Source organism: Lepisosteus platostomus, chromosome 14, assembly GCF_059453375.1.
Source record: "Lepisosteus platostomus isolate fLepPlt1 chromosome 14, fLepPlt1.hap1, whole genome shotgun sequence".
Taxonomy (NCBI): Eukaryota; Metazoa; Chordata; class Actinopteri; order Semionotiformes; family Lepisosteidae; genus Lepisosteus; species Lepisosteus platostomus.
In genome coordinates this window covers 36,789,026-36,813,225 of record NC_142624.1, presented here as the reverse complement: position 1 = coordinate 36,813,225, position 24,200 = coordinate 36,789,026, and the positions used below count along the sequence as shown (strand labels likewise).

The 24,200-nt window shown below is 40.9% G+C and overlaps 2 protein-coding genes across 5 annotated transcripts in view; one reads left to right on the top strand and one right to left on the bottom strand.

Annotated features, from left to right (window-relative positions):
* Nucleotides 1-304: 304 nt before the first annotated feature.
* tgfbr2l (transforming growth factor beta receptor-like) lies at nt 305-15,433 on the top strand. Of its 3 annotated transcripts, XM_088606048.1 has the most exons (7): nt 305-708; nt 7,055-7,205; nt 8,625-8,827; nt 9,535-10,349; nt 10,682-10,823; nt 11,030-11,157; nt 11,920-15,433. In XM_088606048.1, the coding sequence occupies exons 1-7, from the start codon at nt 657-659 to the stop codon at nt 12,166-12,168; spliced, it is 1,740 nt and encodes a 579-aa protein (XP_088462174.1). In that variant the 5' UTR covers nt 305-656; the 3' UTR covers nt 12,169-15,433. The 3 variants fall into 3 exon arrangements, with proteins under 3 accessions (XP_088462174.1, XP_088462176.1, XP_088462175.1); XM_088606050.1 differs by lacking the exon at nt 305-708 and having other exon boundaries at nt 7,066-7,205; nt 8,629-8,827; XM_088606049.1 differs by lacking the exon at nt 305-708 and having other exon boundaries at nt 7,066-7,297.
* A 1,182-nt stretch (nt 15,434-16,615) lies between these two features.
* Nucleotides 16,616-24,200, bottom strand: part of osbpl11 (oxysterol binding protein-like 11) — a 22,343-nt gene continuing 14,758 nt past the window's right edge. For both annotated transcript variants that reach the window (XM_088606044.1, XM_088606043.1), the window contains exons 9-13: nt 23,611-24,088; nt 21,183-21,369; nt 20,175-20,360; nt 19,202-19,355; nt 16,616-18,787 (exon numbers count right to left, since the gene is read on the bottom strand). In XM_088606044.1, coding sequence (XP_088462170.1) covers nt 18,731-18,787; nt 19,202-19,355; nt 20,175-20,360; nt 21,183-21,369; nt 23,611-24,088 — 1,062 coding nt within the window. In that variant the 3' untranslated portion in view covers nt 16,616-18,730. The remainder of the gene's footprint in view (nt 18,788-19,201; nt 19,356-20,174; nt 20,361-21,182; nt 21,370-23,610; nt 24,089-24,200) is intronic.

The following is a 24,200-nucleotide window of genomic DNA, read 5'->3' as shown; positions in this document are numbered from 1 at the left end:
TTTCGCTGTTCCGCTCTGTTCCCCACGGCCTGCTGATTTTACAGCTGTTTAATTGATAAATTATTATAGTTGGGGAGCTTGCTTTCTTGACTTTCTCTGTGTATTTCAAGAAGATCCGCTTATTGATTATTTGCAAAGTGAATGGACCTATGTTACGGTGCTGTGAGTTGTGGAAACGATAGTGTATTACTGTACATACGCACTATATATTCGGACAAATACAGTGTTCAGTGACGTGGAGGCTATGCCTTTAAAAATAAAAAAAGGGAGAAAGGTTGTGCGTCATTCGACCCCAGAAACTACTAGCTGGACTACAATGTCTTAAAAGGATACAGTGGAGTAGTTTGGGATTGTTCCCACTAAAACTCCACCTTCCACTGGTCGGCTTTACAGAACGATCTCAGGCTTGTGATGATGATGATGATGATGATGATGATGATGTACTGTACTTGAGCTCCTGGGCGGACCTCCTCACACGAGTGTAACTGAAACCGCCTACTCTCAGCGTCAGCCCAAACCCCCAAACTCCCAAACTCCAAGCGTCCTGCGAATCGAGCTGGAATAAATGCTCAGTTATCATTACTTAGGACTCGCAGGCGGGGACACAGCGGTCCGACGGCTCTGGACGTTTTAAGCTGCTAATTATTACCAAGATAATGGGGTGCTGGACTTTCTCGGCTGCAACATCTGCACTTATCGTTTCTTGTTGTAAGTATATGAGAGCTTTTATTTTTCTCTGCACGCTAAGAAAAAAAAACACTTCAGTTGTTTCCGTTGCACGGTGAATTTCTTTTCATCCTGTGATCAAAGAATGAAAACTTAAAGTGCTGATTCAACTAATCCAAAGTTGGTTTCTATTTCAAGGGTTTCATTGTACTAAGGGATGCGGTCAGAGAGCAGGGTATCCCAATACTATACTTTGAACATCCATGCCTACTTTATGGGAACTTCGTGTCTTTTTTATTTTATTGAATACTTTATTCACTATTGATTTATTTCAGACAGCTCATTTGCTCATTTCAAACCGCTGATGAGTCGAGCTGTTTTCCACGACAATAGGGTGTTTTTTTTTTTATTTGAGCGTAGTTCTGGTGTCACAAACCGCACATCGACGAACAGTACAAATGTTAAGGGAAATGTATTGCTTCTATACGAATAGTTCATTCGTATAGAAGTAGGTTGAACATAATATCAGATTTTTTAAAAGGTGATCTTATCGTTCAAATCACCTCTGACGCGCAAAGTATTCTGCATTATGAATATGATATACAGTACCAACTGGACCTTCTAAATGGGTTCTGCGTGTTGCAACAAGGCATTGCTCTTCCGAGGTGCTGATGACGAGCTGTAGGCAACATTAAATTCTAACCCACCATTATAACAGTCCGCATTATTGGTTTACAAAACAAAATTTAAGAACGTTCTCACGCAGTAAAGATCAGTACCGTAGGCACACTGAAAATATATTTAATATTAAGTAAACTACCTTAATTGACTTAATAAACAAAAAGGTTTAAATAAAACTCTGCTTATAATTACAATTAGGCCCTTACGTATCCATACATTATCTTACAGAAAGTCTATTTACTAATACGTTTTTACGTTCAATGGACATTTATTCATAGTCTTGAATGCATGTTGATGTTTCAACAGAAGACAATCCTTCATTTTAAAACTTTTTTAGACAAACCGTCTTTAGTTTGAGCAAAGCAGACTCGCACCAATTACACGAATTCAGCCTTTAAGGTGTGGTCCCGTCTTATTGTTTGCAGGCGTTATCTGTGTGAAGTCTAAACACTTCAACGTTTTCCTTAAAATTGTGAAATTCACCGAAAGCGGTGCTTGGAGTAACATTGGAATTGTAAAGAATCTTAATTACTGTCAGTTAAAAGGAGTGTTTTGTATCTTAGGGACTGAGACTGCTCCCAAACTGAATCATGATCACATCAGCTTTTGATAGCTCTTTTCTACCGCTTTCCACATGTTGCTCGTAAACACCGATAGAAAGGACCTGAGCGGTGCGGACTGACCATGAAGTCCGCAAGGTTTGCTGTAAAATCTCCGTTTTCTGTTCAGTTTCGTACATGTACACAGGTTTTGGCAGCACTGCAGATATGCCGAATCTTACATACATTACATACTGGAATCGCTAGTAGTTTAAGAAGGGAATTTAAGGTGAAAAGGATTATGTCTTGGAAAAAACAGTGTGAAACCCCATACAGAAACTAGGCTATTGATACTGTGACTAAAAAAGCACTCCAGAAAAAATCAGTTTGGAGGATCTGGAAAACAGTTTTAGTATGACCCCAGGAATTCCCTATGGTGAGATAGTGTTTATAATACGCTGCCTAAAATATTTAAATCAATCGACGGTGATTTTCTGTGGCGAATTTGTTTTACCATTGCCAGGTTTCGTTGTAGCTACACTGCGATGCACCCCATTGCATTCAAAATAAGATTTGGTAAATAACCAAATCGCTGTATTAACGATATTCACTGTTGTACTACACTTTCACACCTCGCGTATTCGTGTGTCCTGATGATAAATATTTTCGGTAAACGACATTTGCATTTCTTCACGGAGCCTGGCTGGAATGGGGAGTTCTGCTTCACGTTGAGAGAAAATGAACAAACGATATATTTACATATCGTGTAAAAATTACGTGGGTACTGTGTGTGTGTGAAACTGGATATGTTCAGACTTTGACCATTTATGATCAAACGGGTAGGGAGACAGTTCGACAGTGTCAGGAATCCACGCGAATTCCTAAAACGTTTTTATTGAATCTTTCTTTTTATAAATGATCTTTGTACGTCGGCTATAAACGTGTTGTCCTGGTGGTACCGTTATTGATGTGGGATTTTGAATAGTTCGTATGCCACCTGGTGTCTGACTTTGGTCTTTGTGCTTCTCTCTGTTAAAAGCCCAAGTGCAAACTTAATTTTATATATACCTTCAATGAAAAACAGCCTTGACAAAGCGTTCCTCCGTATAAAGCAATTCGCGCCGAACAGACAAAATCTATAGATGTATTAAAACAATGGAAAACAAATACGTGAAAATAATTTTAAAATATATTGTTTAAAACCGCATACTTTGTACTGTTGCAGCAACAGTGCAAACCACAAAGGTAGGGGTTCTGTTCTAGATGCGAATAAAGCAAAGGTCAGAGAGGGCAGCAACAAAAATACATCAGATCTTCTAGAAGCAACATATTTCAGTCTCAGAATAACAAGAAAATGAGGATCTGGCCTAACAAGAAAGTTTCATAGCAGGCATAAGGACAATGTATATTCCATATCACTCAGTGCCAAAGTTCAAGCAACCTATAGAGATGCAACTACGAAGATGATAACACAACAGGGAGAGACAAAAGAGTTTGAAATCACAGTTGGAGTACACCAAGGATCAGCACTAAGTCCTTTCCTTTTCATAAACATTATTGACACACTGACAGAGGAGGTAAGAGCAGAAGTGCCTTGGGAACTCATCTTTGCTGATGATGTGGCACTGATGGCAGACTCAGAAGTAGAACTACAGGAGAAAGTGTTCAAATGGCAGAGGAGTCTGGAAAAGGGTGGACTGAAAATGAATGCAGAAAAATCTGAAATAATGGTAATGGAGAGAAGAGGAGATACTATGACCAATGTTGAGGAGACAAATGGAGGAAAACTGAAACAAGTTGATGACTTTAAATACCTTGGATCAAGACTGGTAAAGGGAGGAGAAACACTGGAGGCAGTAAAACAAAGAGTGAAAGCTGGATGGAACAAGTGGAGAGAAATAACTGGAATAATCTGTGACAGGAAAATTCCCAGAAAGTTAAAGTGCAAAATGTACAAGACTGTGATTAGACCTGTACTACTATATGGAGCTGAATGCTTGGCAGTTGGAAAGAGGGAAGAGAACTTGATGAGAAGAACTGAAATGAGGATGTTGAGATGGATTCTGCAGATTTCAATGAAGGATAAGATCAGAAGTGAAGAAATCCGTAGACGATGTAGGGTGGTGGATGTGGTTGAGAAGATGCGAGAGGCGAGGTTACGGTGGTATGGACATATCATGAGGAGGGACGTTGAGGAAGTAACAAAGAGGGTAATGGAATTTGAGATGGAAGGTAACAGAGGAAGAGGCAGGCCTAGAAAGAGATGGATAGATTGTGTGAGAAAAGATATGGAGGTATGTGAAGTGAGTGAGGGAGATGTGCTCGACAGAGACAAATGGAGAAGAGCAACCAAAGCAGCTGACCCCAGGACAGTCTGGGACTAAGGCTGTGAAAAAGAAGAAGAAAAAGAAGAAGAAGAAGACTCAGTGCCAAAGTGCACTAATATCTGATTCATCATTATAAATAGTTAATACGGTGTGACAGGAAAATGTTACTTGTGAGGTGAAATAATATTATTCCTAGAAATAAATGAGAGGGCATTTTATGACTGTCACCCCCTTAGAATCTGAATAACTTTTACATGAACTGTACGATTAGTCAATAAAAACAAAAGTAAATGAGGACAGATACTGTCCATAAAGAAACTGTATTTTGATCTGGAGTTTTGCAAATGATTATTGTTATTTGTGAATCCTAGAGTGTCATGGTTTATATAACTATTATTTTTATGAAAACTATAACTTTTTATGGTTTCATTGTTTATGGTCTGTATGGTCTGTACTTCTGTTTTAGCTGAATGCCACTGTTCCACTTTTCGGTTATTCCTATCAACTGCTATATTTTCTATGAGTAAACCTGTTTGTAAAACACCAAAAAGAAAATGCATTTTAATTTCTGCAACACCCTTGTAAGCAAACTTTAGTCACATTTCCCAGCAGTGCACTGAGGAACTGTTCTTCAGACTTGGCTTGAGCCTGTACTTATGGATTTAATTTATTTCTGGAGCAGTAACTGCTGATTTTAATTAGTTTCAAGTTTGCTTTCTGTTTTTGCTTATCCAGCCTTTTCTTTTCTCTTTTTTTTTGAAGTTTATGTTTTGATGTTTTGCGTTGGGTAACATCTGGAATGCTTTTTAAAGATGTGTACTGTTTCTTTTAATGTTTGTGCAGCTTTATTAGATCATTGTAGTTTTCTTATGAAAAGGGCTCATCTGGATATAATTAACAATTAATCTATTGTGATGTGGCAGTCAATCTGTGGTTTCGGGCTCCTGGGATTACAAGCGCAAGATGTTTGGAAAGCTGATACCCTGCATGTCTTCACTGCAGATTTATAAATAAAAAAGCCATTGTCCCCTTGTCAAGCCACAAACTCCCCACATTTCTGAAGCAGTTGATAAAAGCCTGATTCTCCAGTTTAGAGGGCACAGGGAGGGCTGCATTATAATTAACTCTGACTTACAAAAAATTGGAAGAAAGGATGAAGTCCTGAGGAACAGAATTTGTCATTTTACACCCTCTACCTGGAAAATCAGTTCAATTAGACCAAACTCGCAAAACTGGAGCTTTGATGAATCGATCACTGTTGCAGAACATCAGCTGGAACTTGAGGCTTTGATTGAAAACAGCGTCTGAAGCAAAAGAATAGAAAAGCGGATATACTGAGATTTTTTCTCATCTTTCTCTCTTTCACTTTTCACGTTATGGATGTCAACATCATTAAGATACGTTCTCTTCATGCGATTCTCACTTTTTCATGTTACGTGTGAGTGTTCCAGGTAGAAAAGCACATACAGAAGTAATTTATTTTCCTACACAGTCAATTATGCAACAGGCAAACCCTTCATTTCACTGTTAGTGCTGTTTTTTTGTGTATCTGAAAGATCCAATGCCTTTTCAACACAGTTTGTATGATGCTTTACAGAAGCAAATGCCACAAGGAATAGTGGGAATCTCCAAAATAACCCAGCATGTTGCTCAGTTAAAGAAACACAGTTCGATTGAAACCAGAAATACCTTTTAGTGGCTGCTTATCATGCTTAACCTGTGATGTTTAGACAGAATCCCAAACTTACATTGTCTGAGATAACATAAGACATCATGCCTGCACACACAACATGAGTGCAGGATTTAACAGTAAATACTGTGAAATTAAATTGTAAATGAATTTTCTTAGAAGTCTCCTGTCTGTAGAGCCTTCATGCATGAACTAAGATAAGAAAAGGGTAACAGCCGCTTAAAATAAACAAATACAGCACATTGTGTCAGACACGCCGGAAACAAAATGTAACTGAATGTTATTCTCTTTCAGTTGCAGAATATTGAGATTTATAGTTTTAAATTTAGAGCCAGGCTTTGATGTTTAATATCTCACCTCGATTACTAGTATTCATTAATGTGGTTGATGCTTTTATGCTGCTTACAGTGGTTAAAATGACCTATTTTACATAGAGATTATACAGCTGGGTTTGCTGTAAAGTTTGTAAAGTTTCTTGCCCAGGGATACAGCATTAGTACAGTACCTTGCTGCTTGGATCTGGACTGTCCATTTTAGACTCATCACATAAAAACTGTTTAGAAACCCTTGACCATGTGCTGATACAAGCATAGCACAGTGCCATGTACTGTATAAAGGTCCTTACTTGAGAATACGTGAATCTAGCGTTTTGAGTATCCAAATGCTGGTGCAGTTTGAAAGGAGAGCACTAAGGAATCCCAAGGAGAATGTGTTCAATGTACTGTACATTGTGACTGGCTCATTTTATTACATGGAAATTAAGGAGAGGGGAAAAGTAAATATGGGGGAAGAAAATGAGCAGTATAGAATCCAAAACCCTGAAGCCATGAGGCCAATATCTTGTCCTCCTTCCAGAAACGGTTGGATCTGTTAACTACTTACAACCAAATGGGACAGACGAGTTGAATGGCATCTATAACCAGTCTTTATGCTCTTATACTCATACGCTCTTGTGTTCTTGTGTTCCTATGGCCATGATGATTCAGCAGTGTCCCAGGACTATGGCAGATGATAACCCACACAAAAGAACAAACCATCTAAATCACGCAACTGCTGTATGAATTGTCAAGCTCGGGCAACAAGATAAATGCAAAGCTTTTGGTTCCAAAGCCTAAAAAAGGTGTTTCTGTTGTGCTTAATTTATTTTTCAGATGTCCACTCTCTTGCCTTTACAAACATTAAGACCAACTTCTGCAAGTGGTGTGACTCTTCAAGCCCCCGCTGTGAAAACAATGTCTGCACCAGCAACTGCAACTTCAGCTCCTTCTGTGCCATGTCTGAAGAGATCTGTGTGGCTGTGTGGTACGTGCCGGGGTTGAGGTCTCAAAAAACATGTCTAATGGAAAAAGAATATCGTTATTACTGAGAACCTACGAAATACTTTGGCAAAATAAGTAGGTATTTGGGCCAATTTCATTTTAATTACTAAGATTACAACAACTTTTAAAGGAATACATACTGTAAACATATTTGCTGTGCAAAACTCATACTTCATGCAAGTTTGAATACACCTTATTGTGCATTAATGTGTTCATGGTTAACTTGTTAAAAGACTGTAGCTATCCCAATAATGGATTTTATGTATTATCTAGTATAAAGCCTACAGTATGTGATATAAAATGAATGTTTTCAAAAATTGAGTTATGCACTTGCCCTCGTTCCCTTCCGCCTTCTTCAGAAAAGACACGGGGTTAATAAACTTGAACACTGAATTACTTTTTCAAAAGTGACTCTGGTTATGGGGGATGAGCCAGCTGGCTTCAGTAAAAGGTTGCTGAGAAAAGCAAATGGAAACTTGGCAGATGTAACAAGAAACTCCCATCCCACACTTAATAAAAAAATAGAAACTATCACAGCAGCAGTTTCAGTCTGGAATGCCGGGAATAGATTTCTCTCTTTCATGAAAAGCAGCACAAAATCAGGTACGAAAGGTGGATTAGAATTCTATTTAAACATCATAATTGCTTCATTGATCTGAATTTTTCTGGAAATATTTAAAAACACCAAGAAAATTCTTCAATAAATCCCTACCCTGCTGAATTATGACTTACTTTTATTTTCATATAAAGGAATTTGTGGCTATGGGATGTTTGGGGGTAAACCAATATGTTCTTGTTCCAGGGTTGCCAAAGCATAGTCAATTACATCAATCTGTTTTCAAACGCTGATTTTAGATTATGCTTTTATTAAATACCATCACTTTGAAAGAACTGTTCAGCTTGAAAAATTGAAATGCACAAATTGGTACTATTACCACTAATAATAGCAATGTGATACTTACAAAGCACTGCCTAGGGCTGGCAACAGCTCCAGAGCTGATAATCAGAACAAGACACCAGACCATGGCTCCACACTCACATAGAAAACAATGACTTCCCACCTAGAGTCACTGAAACACAACGTATGAAACACAGGTTGACCAAACTACATAAGATGTGAAAAGCATGGGCAATTATTTAAAAGTGATGTTTTTGCAATAATGCCCAGAATGCTTTGTGACCAGACCTTCTGCATCTAATCTGCAGTCTGAAAAGCCAAACACATCCTGCACGGCGTGCCCACAGAATCTTAGTAGTCATGGGTCAGGAGTGCCCTCTACCTAACCCAGCCCAAGTGGACGCTACAGTAATGAAGAAACTCCAGTCTCAAAGCTGGGATGTGCTGCTGATGTTGGCTTGAGCCCCTGTGAGCTGAGGTGTAACCTGTCTGCGTGTGTTTCAGGAAGCAGGACAATGAGAGTGTCAGCGTTCGAACCCTGTGCCACCACCCACAGGAAGCCCTGGAGAACATCATGGTGTCCAATTACTCCACCACACAGTGCCTGATGGTGCAGCAGTCTTCTGATGAGGGAACTGTGTACATCTGTGGCTGTGTGGAGGATCACGAGTGTAACGACATGCTGGTGTTTGACAAGCACTCCAATGGTAAAGTGATGTGCAACTCCCTTGGCTCAAAAGTTTTTGAAAGAAAAAAGCCTTTTCCAGCAGCGCCATACTGTACTTATACAGTATAAACTACAAAAAGTTTCAGGGGAAAACAAAATATTTATTTCTGTATTATTAACCATGTGAACACAAACTTTACACTTGCTGTCTTTCATGACAGTAGGCCTCGACTAAGTTTGTCCCCTAAAAGAAACGATAGTAATGATTATTTTTCAGCAACAAAAGAATGGAGGACAAAAGAAATATTTTCGGGGCCTCAGTCTGGAACTTTGTCTTGGGTGGGGGGTTACAATGTCGTTTTAATACCACAATGATGCAATAATTTCTAAGGTTTAAGGCCATCTTAAAAAATTGCTGCACTAATCAAGTTTTGAGCATAACTGCTGTGCAATGTTGAAAAACATGAGCTTGAGTAACAGGAATCATACAAAAACATACAAGAATAGTAAAGACAGCAACATTAAATGCAAATTTTGTTACTTTGTTCTGTTTCATTTTTATAGAAATAATTGCTGGACTTTAAAAAAGATCACAGTTGTTCTTTTTTGACAGTACTACAGTAAGTGACTTACTGTATTCTCATGTAGAGTATGTAGTGTACTTTTACTTTGGTACAAAAAAGAGCAAAGAAGCATTGTTTTTTTACTAAAACTCCCCCCAAATATGTGTCTGTATTTCTTTTGCAGGATATTTAAAATTACAGAGCAAAGAAGTAATTCCTGTGGTTGTGATCAGCTTGCTCCCACCTGTTTTGGTTGCCATTATTTCCACCCTGGCCTTTTACCTTTATCGTACCCGCCACCAGAACAAACAGCCCAAAGACTGGCCTCCTAAACGCACCCACTACCAGTCCTTGGACCTTCCGAAGAACAACACAGATTACAATGGAAAACCCTTGACGATAATGGACGATGGACACTCAGATGTCTCCTCGACTTGTGCCAACAACATAAACCATAACACCGAGCTGCTGCCCATCGAGCTTGACACTGTGGTGGGCAAGGGGCGGTTCGCTGACGTCTGGAGAGCCAGGCTGAACCACAACGCCTCTGGACAGTATGAGACCGTCGCTGTCAAGATCTTCCCTTCTGTGGAGTACTCTTCCTGGAAGAATGAGCGCAAGATCTTTTCGGACATTAACCTCAAGCATGAGAGCGTGCTGCAGTTTCTCACAGCTGAGGAGAGAGGCACAGGCCCACAGAAGCAATACTGGCTCATCACAGCCTACCACAGCCTGGGGAACCTGCAAGACTACCTGACCAGCCATGTCCTCACGTGGAGAGAGCTCCACTCGGTGGCGGGGTCCGTGGTCAGAGGAGTGGCCCACCTCCACAGCGACTACACCGCCTGTGGAGCCCCTAAAATCCCCATTGCTCACAGAGACCTCAAGAGCACCAACATTGTGATGAAGAGCAAGACAGAGTGTGTCCTGTGTGATTTTGGGCTGGCTCTGAGGCTGGACCTCTCTCTCACAGTGGATGACTTTGCCAACAGTGGGCAGGTAAGACAGCTGTTTGCTTAATCACATAAAACACTTAGTGTAGCTGTATTATAAATGACAATTAATCACAGTGAACTTGGACATGCTGTATGATTTCTACCAATGTTTGGTATTGTATGCATGTTTTCGTTACTGTATAGTCATAGATGCCATGAGATATAAAATTATTGTTTTTTTTCCCTCCAGATTATTACTACTAATCTAAACTGTTCATGTGGTAGTGTGAAAAGCATTGATTATTCTCAGTGATTCTTTCGTGGTTCCACACAAGAATGTTACTGCATTGCCGAAGTCAAGACCCCTTGCCTGCAGACTTTGCTTGTTTGTGTCAGGTGGGCACTGCACGCTACATGGCTCCAGAGGTTCTCGAATCTCGGGTCAACCTGGAAGACCTGGAGTCGTTCAAACAGATGGACGTGTATTCCATGGCTCTGGTCCTATGGGAAATGGCGTCTAGGTGTGATGTGATTGGCGGTAAGAGCCTGAATTCTGATTTTTCGCTCTTGCTCTTTATGTGCCGCAGTATTTATACACCCTTTGACAAAATCAAAAGCTACAATCTATGATATCTATGAAATATATGCTGAAGATCTTTCTGTAAGATAATGTAACTCTCTACAAGATATTGACTGCGTGAAGACAAGCCCGACGTGACCGTTCATGTTTCTCTGTCCTGCCAGATGTGAAGGGCTACGAGCCGCCCTTTGGCTCGAAGGTGTGCGAGCAGCCCTGTGTGGAGAGCATGAGGGACCTGGTTCTCCGGGACAGAGGGCGGCCGGACATCCCCAGCAGCTGGCTGGTCCACCAGGTACCGACAGCGCAGTGTCCCACCGACTGCGTGAGCGCTGGCCTTCTGAATGAGTGACATTAAACAAGAACACAGGAAAGGTGTCAAATGAGAGGAGGCAATTCGGTCCGTCTAGCCCATTTGGTTAGTTAGTAGCTACTGTAAGAGATCCCAGGATCTCAGAAAGCCACATGGTCGGGTATTTTGTTCCATATGGCTACAAGCTTTTTAGGTAGAGAAGTGCCTCCTTCACTCGGTGGTAAATTTTGTTCCACATAGTTTCCACTGGTGACCTCTTTGTGACTATTTATTAGTATATACTGTAAGACGTCCTGGGGTGTCTTTGTCGTTTGACATTCTGTATGCTTCCTTTATTCCACTTTCTCCATCTAAACGACTCGTGCAGGGATTGGTTCAGAAAATAATTTTAGGGGAACAAAATCGCGTCTTAAGTCCTTCTTGTTTCGAAAAAATGTTCAATGTGTTCAGAATTCTTTAGTTTCAAGCTTTAAGAAAGTACGGACAACAACCAGCTACAGTTCAAAATCAAAACATTTCATGAATTAATCTGTAAAGTCAAACTTTTTTAAAACATCAAAGTCAAGGAGAATTTTAGGGTATTTTTAAGCTACAGGATGATCTTAGATCAAGCTTTTATTTTACGGCGACTGTGGACTTCTACAGCACTGGCGTCTTTATTCACCGTGCTTGGCGGCTGTTGTTAAAAGGGTGGGTGAGGGATTAGACATGATCTCCTGTCTTGCCCTGGGGTGTCTTTTCCAGGGGATGAAGTTCCTGTGCTCCACCATCGTGGAGTGCTGGGATCACGACCCCGAGGCCCGACTGACCGCGCACTGCGTGGAGGAGCGCTTCAACTCCATGGGGCAGGAAGGGTACGAGGACATTCTGAACAACAACAACCAGCACACCAGCAGCCCCGCATGCCCGGAGCTCAGGAAGCCCAGCAGCAGCGCCCACGAGCCCAAGCCTCTCGAAGACAAGGCAGCAGTGCGACTTGTGACCGAAGTGTAGAAGCTTCCCGAGACGGTGAAGGACAGAGAAATAATGTGGAGCTTCTAGACCCGAGGGAATGCCCTACGTCTTTAAAGGCACCCTAGACCTCTCAGGCCAGGGAGGAAGACGTTGAGAAGATACACTTTCACTGAAAGAGCTGGTCTCTTTTCCTTTTCATGTGTAATCCTGATATTTTAAAGCTGCACATTTGTGAATTTTTCACCTTATCGAAGACTTTTCTCATTTCTTTTCTGTGAGACAGCTACAGAAAGAGAGTTTCATTAGTTGTAGGAATGGCCACAGTCTAGGTTTTCAAATAAAATATAGACCAGGCAGCTCCAACCCTGATCCTGAAGGGCCCCAATCCTGTAGTTTTTATAACCATTAAATCACCAATTTCTAAAGGCTTGAAAATTCTGTGATCAGGTCTTGGTGATTTATTAAATTAATTTATAGATCGATGGAACAAAACGTTCTAGTCCTCGGGGACTAGAGCTTCCTTAATTAAAATGACTAGCTTAATTGATTACTTGATGAATAAGTTAGTAGTGATCCGTCTTTAGGAATTAGTGCTTTAGGATGAACTACAGATGTGATAGGAGAGGCTGATAGGCAAGGCTGGACATACTGTACCTGACATGAGAGCCCTATATAGACTTTTAAAGGATAATTAGTCCCCAGAAGACAATAATATACAAATTGGAATGTAAACTTTATAAAAATGAATTTTCTGGTGTTAAAAGTTTTACATTTTCTAGTTGAGTCACATCTTTTCACTTAGCTTTACATATAATGTTATTGACATTTGACTTCAAACAATTAGTTGATCCCAGAACCAGTGTAGTATAGTGACTGTTTGAAGGTTCTAGCAGTTAAAAAAGAGCTTTTACAGCAGCCAAACAAGAATTTCTAACTCACAGCTTGTCTTGGAATACTGTTGTCGGAAATGAAGAGTTTGGAAATGACTGAGCTCAGAAACATTTTCCATTGTTCATCCTTGTTGTGTTCTTGTCTGAACTGTTTCTTGAGGTTTAGAGTTGTGCTTTAAAACCTGAAGGTTTAGTCTCTTTTTGCATTACGAAGAAGATGTTATGCTTTTCCTGGCAGTGTGGTCTTGCCAGTATTTACTTGGTGATGGGTCTTTGCATGATGAAATTCTCTGTGAAGTTTTTATTGGATATTAGAATTAATTAATTCTGGGTACCAGCCCAAAAATGCAGATTTGTCAAAGAAACCACAATAAACAGACCCACAGGAGGCCAGCTGGGATAATTAGGCAATTTGAACAGGAAAATGAGCAAATTACAGTTTTATAAAACGTTTATAGTGCGTTGTAATTGTGAGGTCAAACAACTGTTTCTTAATTTTTTTTAATTGTCTCTTGTAGCACGACAATATTGTGTCCCTGCAAAAATGACTTTTGAATTTTCCTTTTATTTGAAACCAGAGAGCTTTCATTAGAGTCCATTTGTCATCATTTATGCATTAGATTTAAGAGGACTGCAGTGTTATTATATTTTATAGGGTGTTCTATAGGAGTCTACGACAATCAGATGGCAGTATGAAAATATACAGTTGCCCCAAGTACAAACAAATCTTAACATACTTTTTTGAGGTGACTGCTTTTGAAATATGTGGATTGTTTCAGAATTCATCTTCCGTCAATGGAAACTGCTTTTAAATGCACTGGAATTTTTTTCCTACCTCCTATCTTGACATCATGGAGGCTGGACCTGTAGGTGAGAAGCTATTCAAGATTTTTTTAGGCTCACATTTTATATGTCCTTCTTTATATTGGACTGAACAGGGGCAGTACAATACCTAGACTGCATAATCTAAACCTACAGTTTGGTGCAAAAGTCTGTTCATGCTCGCATGAGTTACAGGCTTAGGTGTATGAAAAATACAGTTTGAATTTTACACACAGAAAGAAAAAAAAGAACAGGAAACTACAACTCTGAACAGTATTTGAAACTGTAATGGCTTAAGCCTTGACTGATCTCTGCCAAAGCCCATCTTTTATCACAGCAGTCATATGGATATGAAGTCTAAAGGCTTTCCTAAGGCCTGGCTCGATGTACTGTAGCTCTTCTGCAGTTTCCAACTTGCAGTTTTGCAAGTCCTGTGATTGATGCAGCTTCCTAACTGACTATAGATCACAATCAGAAGTAAATATATTCCCCCAAGAAATGGCACTCTGCATTCAAAGAAGCCTGTTCTGCAATTAACCTCTCAGAAATGTTAAATTCAGATCACATAATTTGGATAGTGTCTTGCTTGTTTTTTTAGTTTAACATATGAATATTCTCAAATGTGGAAAAGTTAAATAAGCTGTGCTAAAGAATCCTGTGCCTGAAGTTTAAAAAAAAAAAACTTACAAGCTTTTCGACCCTAAAATCAGATTGAAGCAATAGCAGTTTAACTGTCTCATTTAAACAATATCTTTGATATGCTGTATCGTGTCTTTTACGTTAGCTCAGTATATGTAACTAAGAATCAAACACAGCCAAGACAGCCAACACAGGTATGATGGCATCATGTTTAACATGAAGTATCAGTTTTTTTTTTATTTTTTGTATATCTCCTGGTGGAGATCACAGGGCTTAGCTTTCTGGACTGTTTTTTTGAGGATTTTTCCTAACCCAAAGTCAGGTGACATAAGAACATAAGAAATGTTGTTCTCCTATTCTTCCGGATTTCCACAGAGGGAAGCCTTAAGAGACCGAACATGTGGTAGACTGCAGAGTGGCCCTGCTCTCAGATGACAATACTAATGAAAATTAGGTATCCAGAGCACTGCATCACCTGCCTTCGACCCACTGCCTCTGAAAACTTACCTGTCTAATAATTTATGAGCATGTAACTTATCAATTTAATACTATTCAATCCCCGTTCACGTACAGTACCTCTGTCTGACAAAGAGAGATGGCCATTATTTATACCCTAGCTAGTCTTTATATAGAGCAGTGTTTCCCAAACTGATGTGTAAACTTCTCACAGAAAAAAAAAATCCATGTGAAATTGATAGACGATACAATATAATGAGAAATAACCATATAAGATTTTTTTAAATATTGTATATTGGAGTAAAGGTCATTTACAATGTCTTCATGTATAGGAAGGGGCATATCTTAGAGGCATTTTAACCAAAAAACAGTATGTGTTTATTGTGAACTGGTTTCACACTTGTAAAGATGTACTCATTTTCAATTTATAAAGTGTTCGATTTTATAATCCATTCAAGAACTGTTCTTTTGTGCAATAAATATTTTTTCACTATTAACGTTTGCTTATTTCTTAAATGATAAATCTTAAGCACCGTACATGGCTTCATTAGTGAGGTTGATTTTCATCTCTGGAACACGTCTGTCCATATCATCAGTAAACTGTGCCAGGTCGAGGCAGACTGAAATTTATCCCCGAAGCACATGTGAGATCTTTGAAATACGGAGAATAATAAGAATCTAAACCCAAATTTATAATTAAGACGTTACAAGCCCTGCTACAGTATTTTCAAATTTGATTTCAGCGCATATGAAGGGTTTGTTCATATTCATTTTCCAGTATTGACTAGGTGATGCAAGAGACACAGCGCCCCCTTCCGCTCGCAAAGTTTGTGCTGGGGATGCAGAAATGCCGGGCGATGTGACGTATTTTACCATACCGAAAGAAGACCTTTTAAAAAATAAAATCAAAATGATCACCTTTGCACCCACCTCTCTAGATCGACAAAATGAGGTACATTTTTCAACATCGGGTCGTTTGGATAATCAATGTTGTGCGAAATTCTCAACAACCGAGACATAGATCCTGCACTTTTGTCTAGAATATGCGTGCATCGTATTGTACAAACTATTTCAAGAAACTACAGTCTTAGGAACGAAAACATCTTACTCCTGTGATAAGCCCTACCCTACCTTTGCTGAAATGCATCACCTGTATAGATTTTTAACAATTGCTTTCTGCAATTTAATTCAAAGCTTTATTGTCCCTTTGGGTAAATTTGTTTTTTTATAATCGTATTTTTTAACATACGTTTAAGATAAAATATTCCTGAGTAGTAAAATAGTGTTAAAGAAGACATTTTTTGTTAATGCTTATTAGCGCCTTCAAAATGAAGCGATAGGCAGGGTCTGTACAATATTGGCTTTACCGCTAGAGGACAGCACGAGAATAGTTTTATGCAGCGGTATGTCGCCATCGGCCGCTTAATTTCACATCTCTGTTCTGATCGCCGATGAAGTCAGGAATGCATATTGAACAAGGACAACCACACCAAGCCTCAGACGTTACAGATAGTCCAGAATAACAACCATCCAAATTTTAAAACGGACTTAATGAAAACAAGGATACTACACAAGAACATTGTGGTTGGTATTTATAGAGGGTGTAGCCCAGGGAATCAAGGATGAAAGAAAATCATTAGGAATACAGGAGAAAATTAACTCAAATCAATCAATAAATCACAATGGATAAGTAGTTTTATTTATTCAGAATATTTCACACTTATCTAAGACTACAAGGAGTGCCATCTTAAATTATATCAGTGCACTTCACAGGTTAGCAAGATGTACAGAATGGTTTAAGAACTAAGCAATGTGCACAAAACCACTCTATTTGTCAGTGTCATCGTAATGTTGAAAGTAACAGGTGTGTAGTCTGAGTAAGCACTTCTTTTCCCATTCACAGATTCCTTAAGTAGATACTGATGCAATTTCTCCAGTAAGGAAGAAACTTGTAATGACAAGGCGGCTAAAGATATTTATGCATATGTCAAGGTATCTTTTGAATGCTATGATGAAACAACAGATCTGGCTTTCCTTAAGAAGGACCTAGGTCATGCTGTGTACACGGACTGGAAGACACATGTGAGAAGCAATGGTGTTAAGGCACCATGTGGGAGAGAATAAGGTAGCTTATCATAAAAAAATCAAGTGCATGCAAAACACTGCTTGGAACACTCTTCCTCACCTGAAGCACTAAGATGTTTCCTATGGATGCGACGGGATTAGTCAGAAAAGCCATTCTCACATTTTTCTATCATTTGACACATATTAAAGCATGGATTGTGTATTGCATAAAAATATTTACAAGTGCAAATATGCACATCGCAGTTGAAGAACCAGTCACACACAGTATATACTGTATGGTTTCCTGTCATATAAAGCACGTGTGTGCTTTCGATTGCAATCTTTTCAAAACAAAACTTTTAAAAATCAAAACCTTTGCAGGCAGAGAAACATCATTCGGTTATCCAGCTCTGGTAAATGAACACTTGGATGGCTGGCCAATACTGAACTGGACATTTTAGGATGTTGACACTGTGCTGTGTAGAAAAAGACAAAACCAGGATTAGCTATGTGCAGTGGGGCAGCTGGATGAAACGGGTCCCCCCTGTATGTAAAGCACTTTTGGATAGAAAAACATTATCTGAATGCAAGGAATTGTTACCATTATTGTACTCATTCTGAGCACTTGTTGGTCATATTACCCCTCAATTAACAACAGCCAACAATCCAGTAATGTCCTGTTTCTGCTGCAGGTGAAAACACAGCTGTGACCTCATTTTATCTTACAACCATTTGAGGGAAACATTAACAAAACCCATTTCACAACTGACTGAAATATGCTGTACATTTTTTCAAACAACACTTTAACATGACCAGACATGCAGGGAAGATTGCAACCAAAAGAACAAAATTAACACAAAATAGCTACTTTTCAGAAAAAAAGGCCAACCTTTTCACACTGTAAAGAAAAATCACCACTGATATGAGCACAATTATGCTGAAATATCAAATTTCAAGGCTCAAAGACACTGACTCCAAGCTCTGAAGAATAAGCCACATGTATCAATTTTTTATGAATCCTAGGTTACCAGGTGACAATATTACATTTAGATGAAACACTAAACATTCTGCAAATAACACCAGTCTTCCATTAAAAGCCTTAGATTTATTTGAAGTGAGAAATTTCTCAGCTCGGAGTACTTGTCAGAGAGAAATACAGCATATAAAAGACAGCTTTGAAATCTGCTACTTAAGTCCTCAATCTCCTTAACTTTCCCACTGTTGTGCCTCCTTGTACGAGGTTTGCTCTCTGAAAAGGGCAGTATAATGTACGAAAAAAGTGCACAAGCCACCATGACCTCTCAGAAGTGGCATTGTGTGCTCAAACTCCCTGATAAGATAAAACACGAATCTTTCAAGTTGAGTTCAACAGACTTCACCAAGACTTCAGCATTATTCTCTACTGCCAAAATCCATCTCTTTTAAGGCAGCATCAGTAAAGTACCTCTTATATGTACATGCTGTACAAGAATACAGATTGATTTGAAGACGTTTAGTATTTCACTATACAAAAGTATTCATTGAACATTACAAAATATGCACCATGTTGTGTTGTACTTGCAAGTTAAAGTGCCCTGCTTCCATGTTTTGTACATTGTGGATGTACACCAGTGGCTTCTTCTGCAAATGAAACGTAAGTTGTAAATTGTTTTTTTTTTCCCCATGACATTAAAATAAACCACATCGCATGGCTGAATTAAAACTCCGGACAGGCATGGGAATCTCACACTTCAGGGGTTTGCGACTGTTGTTTTCCACAATGGCTTGTGATATACCCAGCCTTCACCCTGAAAAGAGAGACAAGTTGGACCCTTCAACATGTGCACTACTTTCACTGGCCCGTCTGAATCTGGTTCTTACAATGCCAGAAATTCTGAGGCATAAATTAAGAGCTAGAAATGCTTACATCTCGATATATAACTTACACGACTTTCTCTGCATAAAAGCACTAAGAAGGATCAGGAAATTAAAAAAAAATACTTAACACACATAAAATGACACTTTCACAGGTAATTACCAAGAATGATGATAACTTATGCCTCAAGCTGGAATCTTGCTAAGATCCATTAAATACTGTATTAAAAATCCTGGTCATGAAAGATACAAACTGAAAAGAGGTGGCTATTGATTTTTAAGCAAGGTACCAACTCAGAAATGATGTGCATGACTTGAAAAAGGGAATCCGGGTCTGTGTGTATTACCTCTCTGTGGAAATATTTGGTTCGCCACGGTGTTTCTGTTTCAGAGCGATGTCTCTCCTCCGTCCTCTGCCTCTCCTCTAAAAAGCGCTTGTGTTCCGTCGCCGTGTCGATATCTTTCTCCCGCAGCGACTCGGTAACGTGCTGCCACAGCCGTCTGCAACAAAGGGTCAGAGTTCAGCTTCAAAAAAACACCAGCGCCGAGCTCACATCTTGAAAGCCTGTGGCCCAGAACAATTGGAAATTCCTGCAATCCACGTTTATAAAATATGCAAGTTGAACATTAAATACATGAACAGCTCAAGGACAGCAACGCACCACGCCTCAGAAGCAAATGATGTTCAGAGCCCTGACACAACCTGCCGTCTGCAGCACAGTATCTACATGGTCGGCTATAGTAGTGGAATCAGACGTCTTAATGTTTCTTTGGACACTTGTGTTTTAGCACTGCTGTGCGAGGGACAACACACGCTGGGCGAAGCCTGTGTCAGGAAGGATAGTACTACTGGGGTGATATTATTGATATGTTTAACTTAGGTCTTAAAACTGTCATGTAAAATAAATTGAGAACAGACATTGTCTGTTCCTTATTCTGCATAAATTCAGTAAACCTACAACAAAGCTACAGGTGAAATAAATCTAAAATGCATTCAAAGTTAACACTTGTCATAGTTAAATTAGCAATTATTTACAAAAAAACAACAAGTTTATAGAATTTTCAGTTGCACCAATTATTATAGAATCATTTTGTATGAACAAATGTAATGGGAGTTCATCCCACTGGTTTGGAGAGATCGAGGTGGGCATCTATCCTGTTTACATGCATTATACATTCCGATGGTACAGCAGCTCTTAATTTAGGTTTTCTTCCTTTCTTCATGCGGTGCCTGTTTTGAAAGGACCACCCATCCCACATAATATCACGTCAGTATCTGCCAAGCTTTGGTGGAGATTAGGAGCTTGAGGCTCTTCTCACCTGGACTCGTATGGCCCTTGCTGGTCCAGAGGCCTCACCCTCTTCTTTGTGATTGGCAGGTGGGGGATGTCCACCACCCTGGTTTCTGCGGTGCTGGTGTACGTGAACTCCAAGACTCCGTTCCACTCGCCCTGCACTTTGCACACCACTGCGTTGGTTGGGTTGTGCTTTACTTCAGCCGTCACTCTGGGGACGTGAGAGAGAGAAGACGGCACAAACATTCAGCTGGCTGGGCGCACCAAAAAAAAAACGGGCTACAAAAAAAATGGTAAATCAAACTCATTAAGAGGCGAAAGCATGAAACTTCCGTTTGAACCATGTGTTTCCTGATACTTGTTCCCCCAGTGCTGATGGTGCAATATTACAAGAACAGGGAGTTTAATATGGTTTTCTAGCGAGAAAAGTAAAACTTAAGTCAGCTGAATGTACACACTATACTCCCAACATTTTATTGAACAATTGTCAATGTCTACAATGGACTGGCACTGTGCAGTGCGTATCCTGCCTCGTGCCCGTTGGTTGTCAGGATAGGTTTTGGCTCCCCTGCGACCCTGTTTTGGATACAATGGTTAGAAAAAGGATGGGTGGATGAACTGTTCATGTCTGGGCGAAATCGCCTTCACCAGGACATCATTTGTTCTGAGGAAGGACCCTATTCCTGAAACACTGACAATCACTAAATAAAACGCTATATTTGGAGTACAGAGCGCGCGCATGCAGGTGACTCTACGCTAGCCGCTGCTTCTTCTCTGGACCCACATCCAGGATTTTGGGGTGCCCGTTCTATTCCTCCCTGTTCGTAAAAACTGCAGTTGCGACCACAAATGACTTCTCGTCCCTCCCCCTCCCTTCCGGAATGAGATCCGTACAGACGACATTTCCAGGAATACAAGCGACCCACGACCCAGGAAAAACAGCCCCCCCGCCCGGCTTTCTTCTTCGGCGCGAACCGACGCGCAGCCCCCTCCAGGGACAGGCGCGCACCACACGCTGCACAGCCGCCCTTACTTGTGTAGCTTCCCGCCGTAGAAGGGCTTGGTCTGGAAGGTGATGGCTGCGGAGTAGCCCGTCTTGGCGCAGCTGACGTTGACCTTGCCTCCCAGCTCGACCCAGGGCACCGTGAGGATGGAGCGGGCGTAGGCGCAGGGCAGCGTGAAGGCGTACTCCTCCCCATGCTCCAGCAGGCTCAGCACGCCTCAAACAAGAGAGGGGGAGGCAAGCTTCACCCGTGCTCGACGCTGGTGCTATCAGAGACAACTTCCTGTCCCCCCAGCTGCCTGTTTGTAAGGAAACAGCCCTGCGCATGCCTACAAGCAGCAGATCCAAAGGCTATTGGTTTACAAACAAAAGGAGATCCTCTGCATGGTTTTGCCAAACTTCCGATAGGAGATCTTCCACATGTGTGGCCAGCAGCCATATCACTCTGCAACTCACAGCTGGCAGCCCCACTGAAGCTCAGCAGGTGTGAGCCTGGCCAGCACGTGGAGGGGAGACCTCCTGGGAAACACTAAGGTTGCTGCTGGAAGAGGTGTTAGTGGGACCAGCAGGGGGCGCTCACCCTGTGGTCCATGTGGGTCCTAATGCCACAGTATAGTGACGGGGACACTACACTGTAAACAGGCACTGTCCTTCGGATGAGACGTAAAACTGAGGTCCTGACTCTCTGTGGTCATTAAAAATCCCAGGGCGTTTCTCGAAAAGAGTAGGGGTGTAACCCCGGTGTCCTGGCGAAATTTCCCATTGGCCCTTACCAATCAAGGCCTCCTAATAATCCCCCTCTATGAATTGGCTTCATTACTCTGCTCTCCTCCCCACTAATAGCTGATGTGTGGTGAGCGTGGCAAACGCTCTCTGGCAAACGTTCTGGCAAAAGCACTATGGCTGCCGTCGCATCAACCAGGTGGGGGCTGCACACTGGTGGTGGTGGAGGGGAGACCCCATTACCTGTAAAGTGCTTTGAGCGGAGTGTCCAGCAAAGCGCTATATAAGTGTAAGCAATTATTATTATATGCAGACAACCAAGAGCACAAGCGCTAAACTCAAGCAGAAACTACCCACAGATGCTTTTTTTAAAAAAAGAGATGTCATTGCTTTTGCAGAGAAGTAAAACAAGAAAATGGCCAGTGTTCTTTTGTGCAGACTGCTAATGGACTGATAGATTAGCTAAAATTATGTTCCCATAATGTCCCCCACCTTTGAAACTGTCTCTGTAGCTTATAAAATAAGATTATAGTGTCTCAGGGCTATATCAGAAAAAATCTTTTGAGCAAACATACCACTATTGACAATGGGTAAATAAAATATACAACATCCAGTTTAGCAATTGTTTCTAGTGAACAAACTGCAGGAAATACTATGTTGTGCACATTTCATCAAGTTCAACTACAGGACGTGTGATTGAAGCCCTGGCTTTTAGATTCCCAGCTTCAGTTCCTCAGGTCCGGAGTCCTTCAGGATTTCCATGTCTTTCCCATTTATAACCAGCTCTACTCTTGAAAGAAACGTAAATATATCCTTTTCTAAATGTATCGAAATAAAATTTAATTTGTCCTACTTATCCCTTTTCCAACAGCCTTATGATGCTGACAATTCAAAAGGGCAGAATTCTGGACCCTAATGCCTGGAGTTGGAAACCCAAGCTTGAAAAGGCTGCTTTTAAAAAATCTGTTCATGTAGCACATTGTTTACAATGAAGTACTGTACAACTAGGTGTTAAAAATGCAGAGCAAGCAAAGTCTTCATGATTCCAGCAAAATCTAAAATGGTCGTTAATTAAAGAGTTGCAGGCACCAACATCCCACCTCCTAAATCTTTTTTAACAGCAAGGAAACGGTTATGCACCGCCTTTTTTTTATCTCCTAGGTTATTCATCTCTTTCATGGTATTTAATGTAGGAAACACACCCTGAAGTACACTGTTCTTCAAAACCCAGTTTTGAAGATCTGTAATTTAAAAAAAAAACTTTCAACATCAATTTGGCAGGGAACCCAAGACAAAGTGTGAAAGTCTTCATGTTGATACAGGTCTAAACAAGCTGTGGCATTTACAGTTCGTGCTGTGCAAGAATGCACAGGGGAGCTTATTTAAAACCTGCTGTGCATCATGTCTTCTTGGACAAGTAACTTTGCTTTGCACTTGATTTAAAGAGTACCGCACTCACTTTGCTATCTCCTAATTAGGGAAACGGCTAACATCTAATTATTACTTAAGCCAACAAATGTGGTGCCTTGCATGGCACAATGCAGCAGGGCTCAGGATGAAGGAGCTGGTGAAAACTGTACCAGCGACGCCACACTAAAGCACGACTGAGAGGAGGAATCTGGAAAAATCTAAGAAGATGGTGAAACGCAACAGCAATTAAAAAAACCCAAATCAATATCAAAATATTTGTGCTACAACCTCAAAGCCAATGCAATCAAGGATGGAGGAGCCCTACCTTCCCCAATCATGGACACGCCAATGGACATCCCCATGAACTTGCTTTTCGTCCACACATGAGTGTTCACGCACATTTTCTTCTCCTGGCACTCCGCATAAAAGCCGGACACAGGAGGGTGATGGGACACCTGCTCCGCCACGAAGCGGATGAGGTAGCAGTCCGAGGCCTCCTGGCCTCCCTCCAGCCCGGCCTTGTTGAGGCTGCCCTGGGAGGACGAGATGTTGTCCCTCTTGTCCTTGGGCACTCTCCAGGAGCAGTGGAAAGTCTCCCCAATGATGGGGTTGTAGGGCTTCTTGGCGATGGCCCCCTTGCGTCCTTCGTGGAAGGAGGTGAGGTAATACTCCACGAAGCGGACCATGCGCTCCTCGGGGCTCCTGCCGTCAGAGATGGCGAGGAAGAGGTCAGGGTGGGACATGAAGTCGGCGTACATCTCCAGCAAGGAGCGCTTCTCCAGGATGAAGGTTGGCAGCACCACCTGGGAGGTCACCATAAGACAGATAGACACACATCACCCCGAGGAAGAAGGAAAACTCAAAACGGGCAAGACAGCGCAGGAGCCAAACTCATGGCCCTGAGGGAGGCCTCTA

What these genes read in the sequence shown, in the direction of transcription:
- tgfbr2l (XM_088606048.1), top strand. Translation starts at nt 657, where the DNA reads ATGGGGTGCTGGACTTTCTCGGCTGCAACATCTGCACTTATCGTTTCT. An exon ending in GAGATCTGTGTGGCTGTGTG is followed by an intron (nt 7,206 to 8,624) that starts GTACGTGCCGGG and finishes CGTGTGTTTCAG; the next exon opens with GAAGCAGGACAATGAGAGTG. An exon ending in GCAGCTGGCTGGTCCACCAG is followed by an intron (nt 11,158 to 11,919) that starts GTACCGACAGCG and finishes TGTCTTTTCCAG; the next exon opens with GGGATGAAGTTCCTGTGCTC.